General features: G+C 42.3%; 1 protein-coding gene across 19 annotated transcripts in view; it reads left to right on the top strand.

Annotated features, from left to right (window-relative positions):
• Positions 1–16336, top strand: part of SLC1A2 (solute carrier family 1 member 2) — a 138046-nt gene extending 121710 nt beyond the window's left edge. For 10 of the 19 annotated variants that reach the window (XM_070229274.1, XM_070229278.1, XM_070229277.1 and 7 more), the window contains 2 exons: positions 2809–3040; positions 6109–6422. In XM_070229274.1, the coding sequence (XP_070085375.1) occupies positions 2809–3040; positions 6109–6309 (433 nt within the window). In that variant the 3' untranslated portion in view covers positions 6310–6422. Of the gene's footprint in view, positions 1–2808; positions 3041–6108; positions 6423–7003 lie in introns of those variants that run through there. The other 9 variants (XM_070229284.1, XM_070229283.1, XM_070229287.1 and 6 more) reach the window with 2 other exon arrangements.
• The last annotated feature ends 2300 nt before the right edge of the window (positions 16337–18636 follow it).

Genomic DNA, 18636 nt, shown 5'->3' with positions numbered 1-18636 from the left:
AGCTCTTTTTACCAAGCAGCCAAAAAGCTCCTGAGGCCAGCAGAGTTTCATGAACAGTCGGGGCTGGTTGTGAGAGAAAATGAAAGCATTTGCCTGTGGAGAAATTTTCCACACGTGAACCATAAATTCCCATATCCTGCTTTTGGTCAGAGTTGGACTTCCCCAGAGTTGGTCAGACATTCCCCTGGTGGCCTCAAAAGCAAACCAAAAATTCTTCTATCTTCTGTCTCCTTCCATTTGCCTTCTCTCCCCTCATTTCTCAGCCAATCTTGAATAAGTTGGTTATACAAAATGTCTGCACTTCCTCTCATTCAATTTTCTACCCATGGCAAGCTGGCTTCTGTCCCTGCCTCTGTACTGAAACTATCCTTGCCAGGTCAGGAATGGCCTCTTTATGGCTAAAACCAAGAGACACTTCTTTTCCTTATCTTACCTGACTTCCAGGCAGTAATTGGCATCGTCCACCATCCTCTTATTTTGGAAACACGCTTCCCCCACCCTCTCCTAGTTCCCTTCCGCCTTTGCAGGCTTACTCTTCTGCCCATTCCTTGAATGTTAGTCACCTGCAGGGTTCTAGACTGTGTGTTCTTCTCCACATTGTTCAAATTTGGTTCTATGACTTTACTAGGAAGTGTGACTTTGGGAAGACACTTAATCTCTCTGGGCCTCAGTGATTTCATCTCTTAAATGTGGATAATAGTACTTTGAGTTGTAGTGAGGAGTAAATAAGGTAGTATCTATAAAGTACATCCCTACACATGTGAAGTTTGATATAAATGGTAGTTACCGTCTTCATCATCACCACCAGCCTTGGTCCCTCTACTTGCCAATAAAGGCAGATTCTTCTGGGCCATGAGATAAGTGGGTACTCAGAGCATTCCTCTTGAAGACTTTAGCACTCTGTAATTTAACAGCTGGTCAAGGGTGTTGGGTGCGTGACTCAGAACACATGCTGGGAGTGATCAAAAGTATATTTAAAAAGCAACAAAGTAGACCACAGCTATATGATGGACAGATAACACAACTGGTTGGTTAGGAGTGCCTCCACAGGAATTGTCCTATCAACAGGGGTCATGTTTTCAGGGGGAGACAGTAGCTTAACTAGGCATGTTTGGATGTTCTACTTAGGAGGTGCCAAAAATATATTTGAATTGACTTGATAAGATTAATACTAATATTGAGAATACACATCATATCATAATTAATGTTTTGTGAGTGTTTACTAAATGTCTGGAACTGTGCTAAGCACTTTGTTATCTTCTTTAATCTTCACAACAGTCCTTATGTAGTGGGAATTTTTATTCTTTCCATTTTATAGATGAGGCAACTAAGGCTCCCAGATGTCGAGTATGATCAGGGTTGTCTGACAGGTAAGGGGAAAAGCTGGCCTTTGAAAGCAAGTCCGGCTGCCTCCAGAGTCCAGGCTTTTTCTCAACTCCTGTCATGTGTTCCTTCTCCTACCCTTATACTGGGGCTTCTCTGCAATCTGCATGTCAAGTGCCTGATTTTGTGGGTGACCTCAAGATCCAGTCTTCATTCGTGTACAGACTCTGTCACCCTGAGGCAGATTCTCCAAAGCAGGTGGGAGGAGAAGAGCTTTCTGAGACGGAAAGATGCCCCTGAGAGTTGAAGTTGGGCTCTGATCTGTATTTTCTCATGGGCAACATCTTCCTGTTTGAAATCAAAAGATGGCTGGCTCACAAGCTCCTTGCAAGGGAGCCAGGCGAAATCTTCCTAGTGCAGCTTTGCCTTTAACTAATTCTAGTATCCTCACATTTTTTTTGGACTGAAGGTTAGAGTGTCCTGGACTAAAATGTTTCAGCAGTATCTTTACCTAAACTCCTTCCTTTTTTTTTTTTTTTGTAGTTTTCCAGCATCCTTCTCTTTAGGACTTTGAGAATCTCATAAACATGGTCAAAAGGACTCTTCACACTGATTTGAACTTATGGATGAGATAACACAACTTATTCTTCAGAGCTTAGTTTCCTGGTGCTGACCTTCTAAGAAAGAGTTATCTACCATCTTATTTTTTTGAATCACAGCTTGAGAGGCAAGATTTGAGGAAGGATTTCTCTGAACACTTCCTGGTTCAAGAGGCACTCTGGGAGATTCAATTATTTTAGGTTAATAGAGAGAGCAAGAAAAAGTGTTTTGGTTTTTCCAGGACACATAGTCACTACACATATTGGTCAGGGAGAAAACTGTGGTTGGGTTTCTTACCCCAAAGCTGTATCTGTGTAATGTGTATATTGCAAGGACACTGGGGTGCGGGGGGAAAGGCAGCATTAGTTTTGATCGTTACAGAAAGATGAATTATCTCTTATGGGAGAATTCACGGGTGGCCTTGCCTGTAGAATTAATAAATAAAATAAGCATACGTAAATTAGAGTCTTTGAGGAAGAGTTTAAATCAAGAGGAACGGCTGGACACAGCTAGGAGTATCTGGAGCCTGGGCACTAATTCCGAGATCCAGACACATTATTTCCCTCTAATTCTTCCTCCCTCTTCCTCCTTTTTCTTTGCTATTGTTTATTGAGTGCTTACCATTCATCAGACATTTTCCTAAGCAATTTACTTACATTATCTCATTTAATTTTCACACAAGCTTATGAGAGAAGTATGATTGTCGTCTCCAACTGACAAACAAGGAAATAAAGTCAAAAAAGGTGAAGGAACTTGCCCCAGATCAAGCAGAGGGAAAGGTAGAGCCAGAACTCAACCCCAGGTCTCTCTGGGTCTAGACCTTGACCTTTCAACCACCACGTCACACTGCTTCCTCACTAAACAATTTTTGTTCTTTGTCCCCAGGGACAGGATGAGAACTTCAGTCAATGTTGTGGGTGACTCTTTCGGGGCCGGGATTGTCTATCACCTCTCCAAGTCTGAGCTGGATACCATTGACTCCCAGCACCGAATGCATGAAGATATTGAAATGACCAAGACTCAGTCCATTTATGATGACATGAAGAACCACAGGGAAAGCAATTCTAGTCAATGTGTCTATGCTGCACACAACTCTGTCATAGTAGATGAGTGCAAGGTACCTTTCCCATTCATGGATATCGAGACCTGTATATAATAGTGCATGCTCAATTTCTTAAAACAAACACAAAATTCCTGCATGTATTATTGTCACATTTGTTCTTCTAAAGAATCATGTAACCCAAGCTTTTATGAGTCCCACGTCATCTAACTCTGTGTCTAACATGGAAGGAAATCAACAGGTCTAACAGTGAAAGAGCTAATCAGTTGCCTGTTTCATCCATGTGATGCGAAATAGTCATTCTGATTCCCCCATCCACCCACCCCACAAATTTGATTGGTTTTCTTGAATATTTTGCCCAAGAATTTGGTTTCCAGGGCTTTGTTAGTTTTCAAATATTCTGTTCCTTGAGTGAAACACCAAGAATAATACCCAGAATTATTTGATTTGTATAGCACAAGTATTCCTCCTTGCTGTATATCACATCTTGGTAAAAAATGTGCCCACACGACTTTGCGCAACCATCTTTCTTGTAATTATTTTTGTGGGAAGGTGAGTTTTGACTCAGCAGTGACTTTGCTCCAAGGATGGGGAATCAATTTCAAGTAAAGGATAACTATCCTTCAGGACAATTATCCATAGATATCTTTTAAAAAACACTACATTTCACACACTGCCTGGCGGCACCATCTTTCCTGAAACATGGATGTTTTGAACTCTTTTCTAAGCTGTTGGGTCTTAAGCCTTCAAGCTCGATGGGCTCTGTCTAGCCTTCATTGTAACTAACTTGACATTGTCAAAGACAGAGTGTCATGACCAGAGTGAAGCAAACTTGGAGAAACCCTGGCAGGTGAGCAGAGTCAACTTTGGGGGTTGGGTTGCTAAAATGGTTCCAGGCAGCTTCTGAGGACAGTCCAAACCCCACGCAGATTTCTGATACCCTTTGATTGCTGTTGACGAGATCTCATTTAATAGTCAATTTCTTCCTGGTTATTTCTGGGTATTCCAAATATACACCATGGCTTCTGCCAGGTAACTAAGGATAACACAGAAGCAATTCTCTTTACTGGACTGTAACTTACGTCCAGAAGTCCAATGGACCAGCCACAGTCTTTTGCTCATCCCCTCTATATCAGGAACGTGATACAAATTAGGGAGGAACCCCACGTGCTAGGAGGCCATTGCATAAATTAATTGACTCAGTGAAAATGATTCAAATCATTAGAAATTCAGATGTACCTAAAGGGTATGCTCCATTCTCCTGTAAATTTGGTGTTTCCCACATCTAAATGAATGTGCCGGATTATCCGCCATCAAAATATTAGCTTGTGTCAACCAGGATCAGCATTCCCATGGAATGGCTTTATGCTCTATTACATTAAGTCTTTGTTGTGTGCCTTATGAGTTTTAATTGAGCACCCCCATCTCATTCCTGTGAGCTCCTATATTTTGATCATTCATCAAGTGTTTATGGACGGCCCATTATCTGCAAAGCCCTGAATTAGGCATGGGAGGACAGCAAAATGAATGTGCAATTTTGTAGTGGAGATAAGGATTGATCCCAAATTACTGCCATACAAGGAAACAGTAATATGAAACAAAGTGAAATCACCATATATATTCTTTAATTTTTCAATTATATACAAGAAGAATCCTAGTGGTTAATTACCTATAGGGTGGCCCATTTGGAGCTTCTCAAGAGGCTTCTTAACAATATTGTATGGGACACGTTTAAAGAAGATATAGAGACATGGTGTTTAGATTTCAGATTTCCTGGATTTTTTTTTTCTTAAGGGACATCAAGCACATGAGGAGAAATTCACTTTATTTTTTAAGCAAAACAATTCAAGCCCTAAAGGGAGATGTGAACTACTCCCATCCCTGGGAAGTAAGCCCATGAGGAAAGAGACTGTAGAGACCGGTCCCCACTGGTCACAGCTGTGTCCTGGCACCTGAAGCAGTGCCTGGCATGCACGAGGTGCTCTACAAGGATTTGTGGAATGTATCCTTTTAGCATCTTGACCCTATGCTTTATTTCAGATGACCTTTTTTTGCTGGACAATTCCATAGAAGTAGTGGCTCACTCTCTCCATATCACTGAATACCCAGCCAACCACCTGCAAACTCGTTGGGGAATTAGCATTCAGAAGGTCACATGGTGAAACAGAGCAGGTCATGGAAATGATGAAACGGTCATATTGGCTTAACAACTGTTCTAGTTCTTTGCGCTTCTTGATGAAGCGATGGGTTCAGCTCAGTAAAGGTCAGTTTGGTCCTCGGCCTTTGCTCGGGGAGGCATATTGGCTCTTCTCCCTCCAGACCAACTGAGCTGACAGCGATGTGGGAAGGAGGCAGCCAGAGCTATGGAGGTTAATTTGCACACTTCCCCAGAATATCTAAGTCACATTTCTTCATGCCTTTGAGCTTCCTCCTGGTCCATTCTCAGTCTCACTGTTTTAAAATCTGACACGGGAGACATCAGTGTTTACTGCCAGTTCTTTCCCCTTTTTCTTTTTCTATTACCAAGCTGGTTGGAGCAGAGAGGGATGGAATGGACTGCAGAATGGAGTCTGGACTCCTCTAACCGAGGCAGAAAAAGAAATGCCCAAAAAGCTGCTGTCCCAGCTACTTTTGAAACACAGGCCCCAGTATTTAAAAAAAAAAACAAAAAAACCCCAAAAAACTAACCCTGTCCCCCACTCCTAAGAGCTGTCTGGTTTTCCAAAGGCACCACACTGATTTATAATTTTGCACAGCCAAATAGGCCCATTCAAGGTTGCAGTGATCAGGCAGCTTCTCCAGGCAGACAGTCTGTCCCTGGCCGTCTTTCCTGACCGTTCACTGAAGGGGAAACAAATTTGCTGCAGCTCTGGTCAAAACTTTAACCCCCTCAGGCATTGTTATGTCACATTGATCTCTATTTTCAAACTCTTGCCTTGTAATAGTAGTTTGAAGTTGTGCGGTAGCTTTTTTATTTTGATCAGAATAACTGCATGTGGGGCAGTCATTGCTTCTTGCATGGTCTTTCTAAAAAAAATGTGGGGGCCTCATGGGGGTTGGCAGCATGAATAGTTTTTATTTTGATTTGCTTAGTTCGTGAAGGGCACTTGATTTTCTGTTCCTAGCACGTTGTGTGTGTTCGTAATGCATGCATCTCACTTCCACTTGATAAGAAGAAAGTCAGATTTCTTTCAAACATTGCTGCGTTTGTCGTGTCTCCATATCCCAATGCTTCCATAAATCCAGTCTCTCCATTATGTGGAATATCAGTCGTGGGTTTAAGTTTGCACATGACGTTGAGGACAGACAGATGGAAGGTAAGCTAGGAAAACTACTTAGAAGTGGAGGGGAGCAACCTCTTGTTCTGTGTAAGGGTTCAGTTCGCTTAGAGCCGGGGAAGCGTAATATAGACAGTCTGGTGATTATAGTTGGTCATTAAAGGGCTACATGGAAATGATTGACATATATCGACGTCACTGATCCCAGGCTTTTAATCTCTCCCTTTTCTCTTTAGTTGTTAAAGCCTGGACAGCTCGTTTGGTATCCAGGCCACCGTGATTTCTGATTTTAAATTGAACAGGTGTAAAATCCGCCTGGCCTCATTGCAGCTGAACCCTTCACATGCATGAGTAGCACTGTCTGCCTAGCTCTGGGGTCGTTTCCTCTGTGGTTGTCTGGAGTAGCACAAGGACACTATTCTTTGAGGACTACATTATTGTGATGGGTCTATTGGTGGTTAGACACCCGCACAACTCTAAAAGCGTGGTAGAAGTTATCCTCCAAATTGCAAAGTCTCTCTAGTCCCTCAACCCCCCCCCAAGGCAAATATGTATATTTTAATGTTCGCGGATCCATGTTGGAAACCAAGTCCAGCTCAGAATCCATCTGGAAGGAATGACACTTAAAACTAACGTTTAAGTCGTGTGGTGTAAGCTGGATCTGGTGCTCCTCCACACAACCCACGGGGTGGTTTTCTGGTTCGTGACCTGTAAGCTGGATGTTGATGATAATTATTTTCAGGTAACTCTGGCAGCCAATGGAAAGTCAGCTGACTGCAGTGTTGAGGACGAACCTTGGAAACAGGAAAAATAAGGATCGGCAAATTCTTGAACAAACACCCCAGTATATCTTATGGTAAAAGAGGATACAAACAAGCTTTCTCTAAAACGGAAAAAAACGCATATATTTCTACGTTTACTTAATCTGTTAGCTGAGGCTTAGAGGACCTATTGTGGGTCGGTGGTAGGCAGGGTGCTGTGTCTTTGCCAAATGATGCTTCGTAACTGTCTAATTTCTCACCGTATTTTTGTTGGAATGATGCTGCTGGAGGGATCGGTTTGAACTGAAGACGCGTTCTTGCCAGCTTCCCTTTCCCCTCAAGATGCAGAAACGTGGATGCTCTTTTCCCAGGGGACACAGCTAAAGCAGTGTGGTCCCCTCCAGGGACTTGGGCTAACGGACAGATGCTCAGTGCGGTCTTCCTTCAAGCGTTCTCCATGCCTTGCCTTGTCATGCACAAGAGATTCTGTTAGAAGCCTCTAGAAGTAAATCGCATTAAATGTCTTGTAGACTTTGCTCTTATGACGATTAAAAGAAAGTAGCTGTCTTAGGGAACTTGGACAATTTATCTTCTGTCTACTCTTGAAGCTGAATGTTTCAAAGAGCATTGTGGTGGGAGCCACACTCTTAGAGGCGGCCAATTATGGAGCACTGAGTCTCTGCTCTTCCCCATCTAGTCTATGGAAACAACTGAAATTCCAAAGTATGCTTCATCATTTGCTCTAAATTTGATAATGGATTAGGATGCAATTGGCACATATCCACTGTATATATTGACAATAGTAAAGGGGCACAGTCAACGTAAACTTTAACCAGATTCGAATCTTCAGATTTGGTTAGGTTTGGTTTGCATCACGCGGCATAGTGAAATGGAGTGAGTGTTCGATCTATGCTTCAATTTCTTTGTTTCATCCATCAAATTCTTATTTGGGTTTCCAACAAAAAAAGCCATTTTAATCCCCAAATTAATTCTGTCATATTCTTGTCAAACTAGAAGACTCATCATTTTGCTCTCCTCACACGGGGAGGACAGTTGGGTTGACTGTGCTCCTTTTAGTACCATCTCACGATAAAAACGGGAACAGAAACGAAATGCTCTTAGTTATCTAGTATGTAGAAAGTGTTTTGTTATATTCTATCAAAGCACGTAACCCTGGTTCTAGGACACAGTGGAAGCAGAGCCGATCTTCCTCCCCAGTCTTTTCTGTGCAAAGCAGCAAAGAACAAACATACGTGCAAAACGCTATAAAGGTGACATTCCAGTGGCACAGTCCAGGCAGCCTTGAACCATGAAGGGGAACACAGGATGACTCTACATAGCTTCACGGATGGACTCTTTTCAAGGCTGTGAAAGTTTGGGGGGAAAAGTAATATAATTGGAGCAGCGCAGTGCCTTGCATCTCTAGGCACCCAATGACTCCTGAATGATTGATCATGCAAGCTGAAATTTTCAGTGTCCATACTACCATTTTCTATTGAGTAACCCACAGTATTTTCCTAAGGTTGCTGGCTTTGGGAGTTTCCTGAGGACTTGAACATGAATCATTGGGAAGTAAAGCACATTCAACCTCTAAGGAGTGTGTAGAACTTTGGTCCACATGTGGGAGTAGGGTGGTCATCTGAGGCCGGCAGGTGGACGCTGAGATATTCCTGAATAGTCAGAGTCCAGAGTCTCTGAGGAGAGGGTATTTATGGACACCACATACTCTTTATTACCTACTCCTTGTGACTTTTCTCTTCCAAATCAGATACTTTTAGAACATGCAAGAGACATGAGGTTCCAGTTGTTTTTGTCTCTTAAGCCCTAGTTATTTTTGGATAAGGATCACTACTGAGCAGTATTAAGCAGCTTTTTGCTTTTATTATTTAATGGCATTGGTCTTCCCTTTCGTTAGATGGACAGTTGACAGAGTGGCCAAGGACATGCTGACATGTAGTAGTGGAAACTGCATCCTTTACAGCAGATGTTGTGGGTTAAGGGGACAGGTCCTGGATTTAGCTGTGAAACTGTTAAGGATTGTCTTACAGTGGTGCTCCCAAGACCTTTGTTATGGTGAGGAGAAGGATCTAGGAGCTTGTGGGTTTTGCTCTTTAAGGCCAGCTTAGCACCTGTACACACTAACGCGTTTCTAGAAGGAGTGGTCTCAGGATCATCTTCCCAAGAATCTGCCTGTAAGTCTTCTGTATTTCCTTCGTCTTCCGCTTTTTCCCAGTTATCCACTTAGCCTATAAATATATAAGGGGACAGTGCGTTCAGAAGGAACAAGGTGCACAGCTTTAACAAAGCAGGTGTTTTGAGTTGAGACTGTATGCAATAAGTTTCATGAGAATATACTTAGGGAAATCACATTTATCTGGAAATTCAACAAATCATATTAAAAGTAAACAAATTTCTCAAATTGAGGACTAGCCTGAAAATTCAGGATTGTATAAAGCTAATGTGACTGTGTCCTCTGTTTTTTTTAGGCCTCTTTCATTCTTCTCATGCCATGCCCGTTGGGGTTTTCCTTGCCCAGCATACGTGCCGTGAACAGAACAAATAGATGCAGAATGTACCTCTAACAACCTTTTTCTAAACAGGATATGCATCACCTGTCCGTTATGTGTAGAGATTTATATTAATAGGTCCAACACAGATAGGGATGCTTGTAATAGTCCATTAATATTTGATGATGCACAAATATTATATTTATATACAGATGTGGCAGGCCAGATATATACACTGCATCCTGTAAGGTCTGTAAGTCACGGCTTCAGCAACACCATTTTGTTGGAGACTCATTCACTCTTTTTAGGAATCAGAATCATTTCAGGAGAAAACCAACTAAGTAGACTTTAATCCTCCCCTTTCTCATTTGTCCCTGTTGAGAATCCCAAGAGGAATTATCCTGTGATTACCTACTACAATTCAGTGGCAGTCGGTGAGAGGAACGGCTTCTCTCTCGACGTGGGGCTTTACCTTGGATCTTTGAGGATGTGACTCCCACACAAAGAGCCTCAGAGAATGAAGGCAATCATCTAGATCACACGGCTTCCCAATATAGGACTTCAGGCGACGAGATCTGAACCAAGTAGATGTCAGATTCCGTTCTTTACTTCCTGTCGGGTGTGGAAACACAGACTGTAGTCTCGCTGTCTACAGAAGTTACCATGTCCCGTAAAAGACAGATATTTACTTCTCCTCTCCATTTACTTCTGACTCCTGGTCAGCCTAAAGAAAGGGTGCCAAAATGCCTAGCTCCTGGATTTAGATTGGTGGGAGCTGAGAAAAACTTAGGGGAAATTCAGTTAATGGAGATGACTCCTGGGAGGTAATGACGGGAAACCCAACAACCAATTGATTAGAGAGTCTCAGGTTATTTTCACTTGTGCATGGAGAAGTATGTCATTTCTAAGTGTGTCTAGTCAAGAAGTCCTGGAGGAGTTGGGTAACTCATCTTCTGGGTCCCCAAAAGGAAACCCAGTCCTGCCATGATTTTCAAATATTACACTTGCCTTTGTTCTCAATAGCAAAAATTATGGTACAGTATTTCATTTTTGACAGAATCAAGGGTTCTATCTGTGCTATATTTACATGTGAAATACAGCAGTAAATCCAAATAGGGGCTCATGCTCAGAGAGAATTCTCCATAACTCAGACTCTGGATAAACAAGTCCCAGCAGCTCGTGCCTGGTTTAATGAGTCAAAGCGCTCTGCAGTTACACCCACTGGAGGTGACTCTTCCCACTTTGCTGCTCTTAAGCTCCCGGGGCCATGCAGTTGTCTGGGTTGCTGGTTTTGTTTTGCTTATTCTCCAGATGAATTCATTCCAAGCCAAGAGAAAGGACCAAGTGGGACTTTTCAGTTATTGTAAGACCTGATCTTTGAACATTAAAGTCTGGGACCCTAAGAAGATTAAGTTTAAGCAAAGAGCCTGAAGGAATTCTGAAGTGAGAGTTTTGTAAATCTAGTTGTCAGAGAAGATTAATGGTCTCAGTATCTGTGGTAATTCCTGGCTAAAACCTAGAAGAAGGGCCATTGAGTTCCAACCCAGGCAGAATGCACTACAGTCGGATTATTCTCCTTGGGTGGAGTGGGTTCAAAGCTGCTCACGTAACATTTGCTTATGATTTTCCCTGAAGGAAAACCCAGTTTCCCACTCTTCCTCCTCCTCTCTTTTCATTCCACTTATCATCATTGCTGCTTAAAACACAATTTAATAAATTATCATACGCATTATTTGCAAGGGTTAGCGTTAGACTAGATGACAGAGAATCTTAATTGAATAGTATCTAATTTAACAGTGCAACGCAGCAAATTCAGGTAATGGCATAGAGATGAGGAGAAAGAACGCAGTTGGGTAGAGGAAACATTTGACTTAGACTCTGCCAATCTTCAGCTACAGAGGTCACACATGTCACTTTACACCCAAGCCCCATTTCTTCCCGTAGGTCAAGTGAAAGTGTTGGATTAAATGATTAAAATCCCCTCCCAGCCCTATTATCTCTGCTTTAATTTCTTTCATAAGAGGTTTACTACTATAAAATTTTACTCATTTATGTTATATTTTAAGTCAGAGGGAACCACCATAACAAATATTTGCATTTTTCTCATCTTACTTGGCGGAAATTAAATTCAAGGCTTTCTCTCCATTTGATGTTTTGCAACAGGCTTGCAAGATGGCCATGTTAGTCTATGGTTTGGTGTTTCGGGACACAAACAGACGTCCTTCTATAAAACTACCCTTTGCCTAACTCACTGTCCCAGCAGAAGTAGCAATTGAGCTCAGGCAACGATGTTGCCAGAGTCACCGTGAGGGGACTAGTTGACTCTCAGCCTCACTCAAGGCCTTGCATCCTTCCTTCTGCGGCAACAGAGCCCACTCCGAATGCCCAAAACACACAGTTTTCTCCAAACGGCCCTAACTGTCAGCCAAGTATGGGAATTTGGGAGTCTTTGGCCAATAAACTTGAACACTCTTATGAAATTTGGTGCAAGGCTTACACAATAACAGCAACTGTCTGTAAATACCTTGTCTTTCCACCTATACGCAGACACGCACACCCATGCACGCAGTGAGCCCGGGCCAGGGCCTCTCACTGGAGAGATATGCAGGGATGTTGATTGAATTCATTTTCAAGTTTTTCCACCTGGTTTGCCTTTATCGTGGGCATGATGGCACAGGTAGAGAAGCTCTATCTTACGAGAATGGAGTTGTGCTGGCTATCGTCACCCTCTTCAATGCCCAAGGAGTTTCTAGGGTAGATAAAATGCATGGTTTGTCTGCAAGGGGCATGTCACCAGCCATGGCCTTTGACCAACCTCTGGCACTTTCTGGTACTGCTGTAATGGGCCACTACTTGCATCCTTGCTCTTTGTCCAAACTTCTGCTAAATACAGAATAAGTTTCGTGTTGTGTTGTGAGCACCTTTATTGCCAGCGAAGACTTCATTGCTTTAGATTGGAGGAGTGAAATGTAAAGCTAAGACTAAAAGGATTAGGTTAGTGGGGTTTTTTTTGTTTAAATTTTTAGTGCAGAAGACCTGATGGAATGGCAGCAAGAAAAAGACTATTTCTTAACTGACCCGTATAAGACCCTACCGAAGAGTAAGGGAAGCCCCCAACCTCTTGTTTCACTCTAAGTAATATCCGGAATGATTACTGACCAGTTTTTTTCTCTGCCCAGCTTTGCTTCACCTTCCTACCTCCAGACCAAGTATCTATTTTGATATTTTAAAGAGTCCTCATGATTGTTATGCAGGACGCTTTTGTGCTGAGAATAAAATCTTCTACTGGAACTGAGCCCCCTGCTTTGCAGAGTCAGCACTTGACCCAGAGGATGGATAGCAACAGGTCCCTGGTTCCTCTGGAGACACCCTCATCTCTGGGTAGGTGTTGGAACATAACAGTTGGACTGTTACCCTGCCATCATCCTCCGTGGAGATGGGGATGATGCAGGAGGAGCCTCCCTCCTTCTGGGGCTCCGTTTCTCCTCATGGCAACCGTTTAGCCTGCCTAGAAATGGCCTGTTGCCTTGGGTAGGAGAGAAATGCACATGCTAGCTAAGGAAGTTGGTCTAACACATCTCTGAGGTTTCTCCCCATGGAGATGTGTGATCAGAAAGCTGGCACTCTGCTTGCTTAAAACTCCATGAGAGTTATTTTTCCCACTAGGCATCCTTTAACATCCAGATTTTTCCATAAATTACCTGAACTCCCTCCTTTCCTCCTTCCCCTGGGAAACCTCAGCATTGCATCTCCACGTTGCACAGCACAGATCAGGTTATCTGGTCAATATAGAGATTTGTATATAAAAAACTACTTTTGTGAGGATTTTTGTATACTGTTTTTCTATTTGTTTTCTAAGGCTTGAGGAAAGAGCTGGCAAACTGTGAATCTAATTTGACCTTGCTGCCAGCAGATATATTTTAGCTTCCTGGTATGAATCTACGTTACCGGGGACGATATATTGCCCTTCGATCAGTATTGCACCCCAAATTCACAAATTCCTCCACCCAATCTTCCATTCTTTTTAAAACAAATCCCTAGGCTCCTTTGCTATTATTTATAAAGAGCATGAGAAAATGTATTTATAGTCCTGGATAGTATATGTTTAATATTGATTTAGCCTTTAATAGTGGTATAGGTTTGTATCTATTCTTCATAAATCATAAAGAACTCAGTGTAGAGTGAATTAATCTATTTAGTATCTGTAATTTTGCAGACAGATATTTTCTTATGGTATTTTCTATAAATCCACATATGTAGAATATAACTAATCAGAGCACAGGAAGTTTCTACAGCAGTTTAGAACTATCAGTTCTTCCCTGAGCATACAGGCATGTTCGAGAAATTTAAGAACCCAGCCCTTCGCGATGCGCTGAACAAACTGACCGTAAGGAACAAGGCATCGCTTAAATCCCCTCGCTGGTTAGGATGTGCGTTTAAGCAATTAGTCCTTTTAACTCGAGGAATGGTGCTGACTCCTTACTTTTGACATCAGGCCTGTTTTTCCAGCTAAGCATTCTAATTTTGCTTTTTTGAAGAAGAAAAATAAGGCGATAACAGTGGGATCCTTTCTGTCTCAGAATCTCCCATGCCTTCCTAATTATTTATGTGAAAATTGGGTCAGGAAAACCTGCAACAGCAGAGACTGGGGTGAGTGCTGTGAAACAAATCAGAACAGATGTATAATTCATTCTTGCCAAGAAAGTTGGTAGTAAATGTCACATTGTTATGTGAATTGAGCACATATTTTTAAGACAAAAAAATCATTAGTACCAGCTATGAAGCAATACTCTATCACTGGGGCTGGAGGAGGGGCCTTAGGGTCACGCTGAAGTTGTTTAGAAGCAGCCCAGGTGGATTCCGTCCTCAGGTGAATAACAATCTATGTAATTTTCCCAAAAGGCAAATCAATAGCCACTGCCAAGACAGCAGCCTTCCTTCCGCCAAACACACTTTCTGATATGGTTGTAGGGCTAGTGCTTTGTCATGTTTTAAAAAAATAGTCAGTTACATAGAAAGCTTATTGGTATGTATATTAACCTGCTTCCCATTAAGCAAACAGATTCAATGTGCCCTCAACTAGCAATGATTGTTTGTGTGGTTTTCCAGGGCAGATAGCTGTCCGAGCATGAAACTCGTGTGTGTACGCAGTAACACTTGGTTCACGCATGAAGAACAGTGCCTACGCACTTGGTGTAGCTATAATGTAGATACCTATGTGTAATTTCAGTGAAATGGTGTATAGCTGTATTGTAATTTAATTTAAATGTTATTTTTGGCTGTTCATTTAAATGTAGTAGATGTGTGGATTGCCATTTTGAAAACCCTTCTTTTCCTTCTTAGTTTCCTAGTAGCCAATCCTTTCTCCACTTTCTTAATGTGATTTGGGGTTGTATATCAGTGAAGAACTTATCTATGAATCCTTTGTACCGATGGTTGTTTGAAAGCCTGTGTGTGTCCAGCATCTCTGTAAATACGCAATTCAGGGCACGGGAAACTTGGATGCGTGTCATGATTCTTAGTGAAAGGTCACTGGCTGTCTGCATCACGCCTGGCAAACGCAGCTGTGGAACTTTTGATGATCTAGCCTTAGGTAGGTTTAGAATGAGGACATCTCTCTACAACCCTCCTTCGCCTGGTAGATTGGGCTCAGAGAGACAGAAGGTTAGTCTGCTTCTGTGTTTTTTATCATGTACTTGTCCAGGTAAAAGTCTGCCTCTCTGCTTGCCAAATACTGATCGTGATGTTCCTGACCTAAAGGTTCCGAAGAGCTTTGTCCCCTTCGGTTTCTTGAGTCAGGGTACAGGAAAGACATTCACTGACTGACTGCCATGCCAGTGGAATCCCATAAAAGCACAATCTGGTAGCAAAGTGCACAGTTGTCTGTAGAAAGCTAGAGCAGTAGAAGCACAAGAACCGTCAGTGTTCAGCTTTGGGGTTGCAGAAAGGCAAATGATGAAGCACAGATCCCATATATGTGAAGGGAGTATGACCTCTACCTGATAGCTCTGTGTGCATGTTTTGAGTGATTGAAGATGAGGTTAATTAATGCAATTATACACTTGTCTCCTAAAACACACTTTCTGTCTAACGATCACTAAATGGAATGCTGCGGGGTCTATCGTTCCTGTAACTCCCTTCTCCTCTGCAAGGACAGAGAAGAGTGGCCATGTGCAGTTTGGAACATGAGTGCCCCTCTCTTTTCACAAGAGGAGTGAAGTCTAAGAGATTCCCTGAGGGCACAAAGCATATTGATTCTCAGTGGCTTCTCCAGTGATTGGAGTGAGGGGGTATCTATTATGGACAGACAAATTTTTCCTTGAAAATGTGGCTTCTTCAATTCCTGCCAACTCAAGATGGAAAGCTTAGTGAAAGAAAGCTAGCCCTTTGGCAGGATTCCTTTGGGAGATTCTTGTATGTCCAGAATGAAAGATAACAATGTTTCCTTCACATTCATAATCTCCATTGGTCTAAAGTCAGGTAGCACATAGCATCTACAGCACATAGTGTTTAAAGACTAATGAATGCAAAACAATGAAAAACTTCAACTAACTATTGGGTTGTTTCTTATACATGGTACTAGGAAACACCTTGTTGGCAAAGCGCACTTAGGGTAGTTGAGGTCTTTGGTTTTCACCTTTAGCTTTCTAAGCTTTCTTACAATGTGGACTGATTACTGTAACATTTCATGTATAAAATAACTGGACATTCTTTATATACTGGAAATAATCTGTGAATCCAATATTTCACTAAGTGTTTTAACTTTTCTGTATATATCTCTCATCAATAAATGTGGATTCCAATTTCTCCTGGTTGTTGCCTCTCCTTCAATTTCCATTTTAAACTAGTGTTGGTTTCACAGCAAAGGTCTCCAGTGTTCCTTTTGGAGAATTCTGTGGATTGAAAACCATGGTGTCCAGATGAATATTTTCTGGGAAGCCTAGATACATAGTGGAGTCATATCTCATGACTTAAAGTTAGTGAGTTGGACAGAAATGATGTATAATCGAAATTATCCCTGTGAATCAGCCCGTGTGGGCTATCCCCCAAATCTCAGGGGCTTACAACAACGAAGGTTTATCTCTCACTCCCGTGACTTGTCCATCAGAAGTAGGCTGGGGGACTCTGCTCCATGCCATTCTCACTGAGGGAATCTGAGTGAGACATCATCTCTATGCTTCTGCAGTTGTCAAATCCAAGAAAAAGGGAACATGGCAAATCTTACACTGACTCTTAAAGCTTCCTCCTAAATGTTATGAACCTCACTTCTGCTCATATTTCAATGGCCGGAGCAAGTCACATGGCTCTACCCAACTTCAAGGGGTCAGGGAAGTGCAACCTCACCAGGTGCCCAGGAAGAAAGCTAGAAATAGTTGGTGAATAACTCTAATGACTACCAGGCCATAAAAATTCCTTAAATCATTCATAAAGGATAGTATACAAACATATAGTCTTTCAGTAAGTCCAACACAGCAAGCTTTTCTCTGCTATTGGAAAAGCAATGACTATGGAAGTAGGTGGCAAGCATTTAACAGAGATGTTGTAGAACTGAAATGCGTGGTCTTCAAAAGTAGGAGCACACGCAGAGCGATGCGCTCCTCAGGCAGTGAAAGTGTACACACGGGCATGGAGACCCACCAAGGGAATGGCGGGCTCTTCTTTCAGACTCCGGGGTAGCCATGTATCAAGCAGAATGGCCTGGGCTACTTCAACTGTTCTTTTACTTCTTTTGAGAGAAAGGAGGTAAACATTTGATTTTAAGTAAGTAAAATACATAGATGCGATACATCACAATTCTTTCCACCGATGTCAGCAATTTATTTAAATTGTTGTTGAAAATGGACGCTTCCTTTGAAAAGACACTTTTCCTTCTTCCCCTGAAGTCAAGTCTACATCACATCCATATTCAAAATGTTATTAAAATCTTCTTTACAGAAAATACGCTCATCAGTAAATTTTGGGGCTGCCGTTTTCTTTTAAAAAAGCAAAGAGCCGCAACTCAGAGTTTAGGTAAACCTAACACTTTAGTGTGGATGCAGTTTGGTCAAAACCAGCCACTGCTTCAGAAGAGGACACAGCCGGAGAGAAACTTGACTTTACCTACTCAGATCCTTGTGTTCTAATTTCTTACCCTTTCTTCCAGAACAAAGGTGTTTAAGCCATGCATTGTTATTGGGAAGGCCAGTTAAATGTTGCTTTTACTTACCAGGGCAAAGATGAGGAGAAGACGGAGGGGGAGGAGGAGGAGGAGGAGGAGGAGGGGGAGAGGGAGAGAGGGAGGAGGGGGAGAGGGAGGAGGGGGAGGGGGAGAGGAGGGGAGGAGGGGGAGAGGGAGAGAGGGAGGAGGGGGAGGAGGGGGAGAGGGAGGAAGTGGAGAATACTTTTGGAGGAGAGAATGGAAAAAGGACTCGTGGACTAGGAGTTATGAGACTGACCCCCCACAGTCACTAGAGTTGTGCAAATATGACCACCGTCGCAATTTGGAAGTCATGTCAGCATATGTAAAGTTAGGAGTTTGGATTCGAAAATTTCTAAACTTTTGAACCCTGAAATTTGAATTCTATCAGCCAGCTGAGTCATTATGACTTCAGATAGTTTTATTTTTTAATCTTAATATCTTAACATAGTATCTCACACATACCAAAGAATATGTATACCCATATCTACGTTATAATGCCCCCTGATACCGAAGCACACAACCCATTACCCAGTGCAAGGACGACAGCATCACCAATAATCCCCTTGCCTGTGTGCTTCTCCCTTATGCCCGTCACCTGCTTTACTCCCCAGAGGAAACTGCCGCTAGGAATTTATCATTCCCCTGCTTTCAAAGAATAGTTTTTACCTCACACGTACGCATGCCCAAACAAGCTCTGCTTCTTTCTGAGCTTTATATGAAGGGTATCGTAGTGCACACAGTCTTTCTGAACCTGCCTCTTTCCTACTTAACACTGCCTTTCTCAGTTCATTCACGTTATTGCGAGTAGCTGTGGTTCATTGACTTTCACTGCTGTATAATAATACAGTGTGTGAAATATGGCACACTTGGGTTGTTCATTTTCTTGGCAGTGGACATTTGCCTCATTTCCAGTTTTTTCCTATGTCAG

This window comes from Equus caballus, chromosome 12 (genome assembly GCF_041296265.1).
Source record: "Equus caballus isolate H_3958 breed thoroughbred chromosome 12, TB-T2T, whole genome shotgun sequence".
NCBI lineage: Eukaryota > Metazoa > Chordata > Mammalia > Perissodactyla > Equidae > Equus > Equus caballus.
This window is presented reverse-complemented; position numbering and strand designations above follow the sequence as displayed.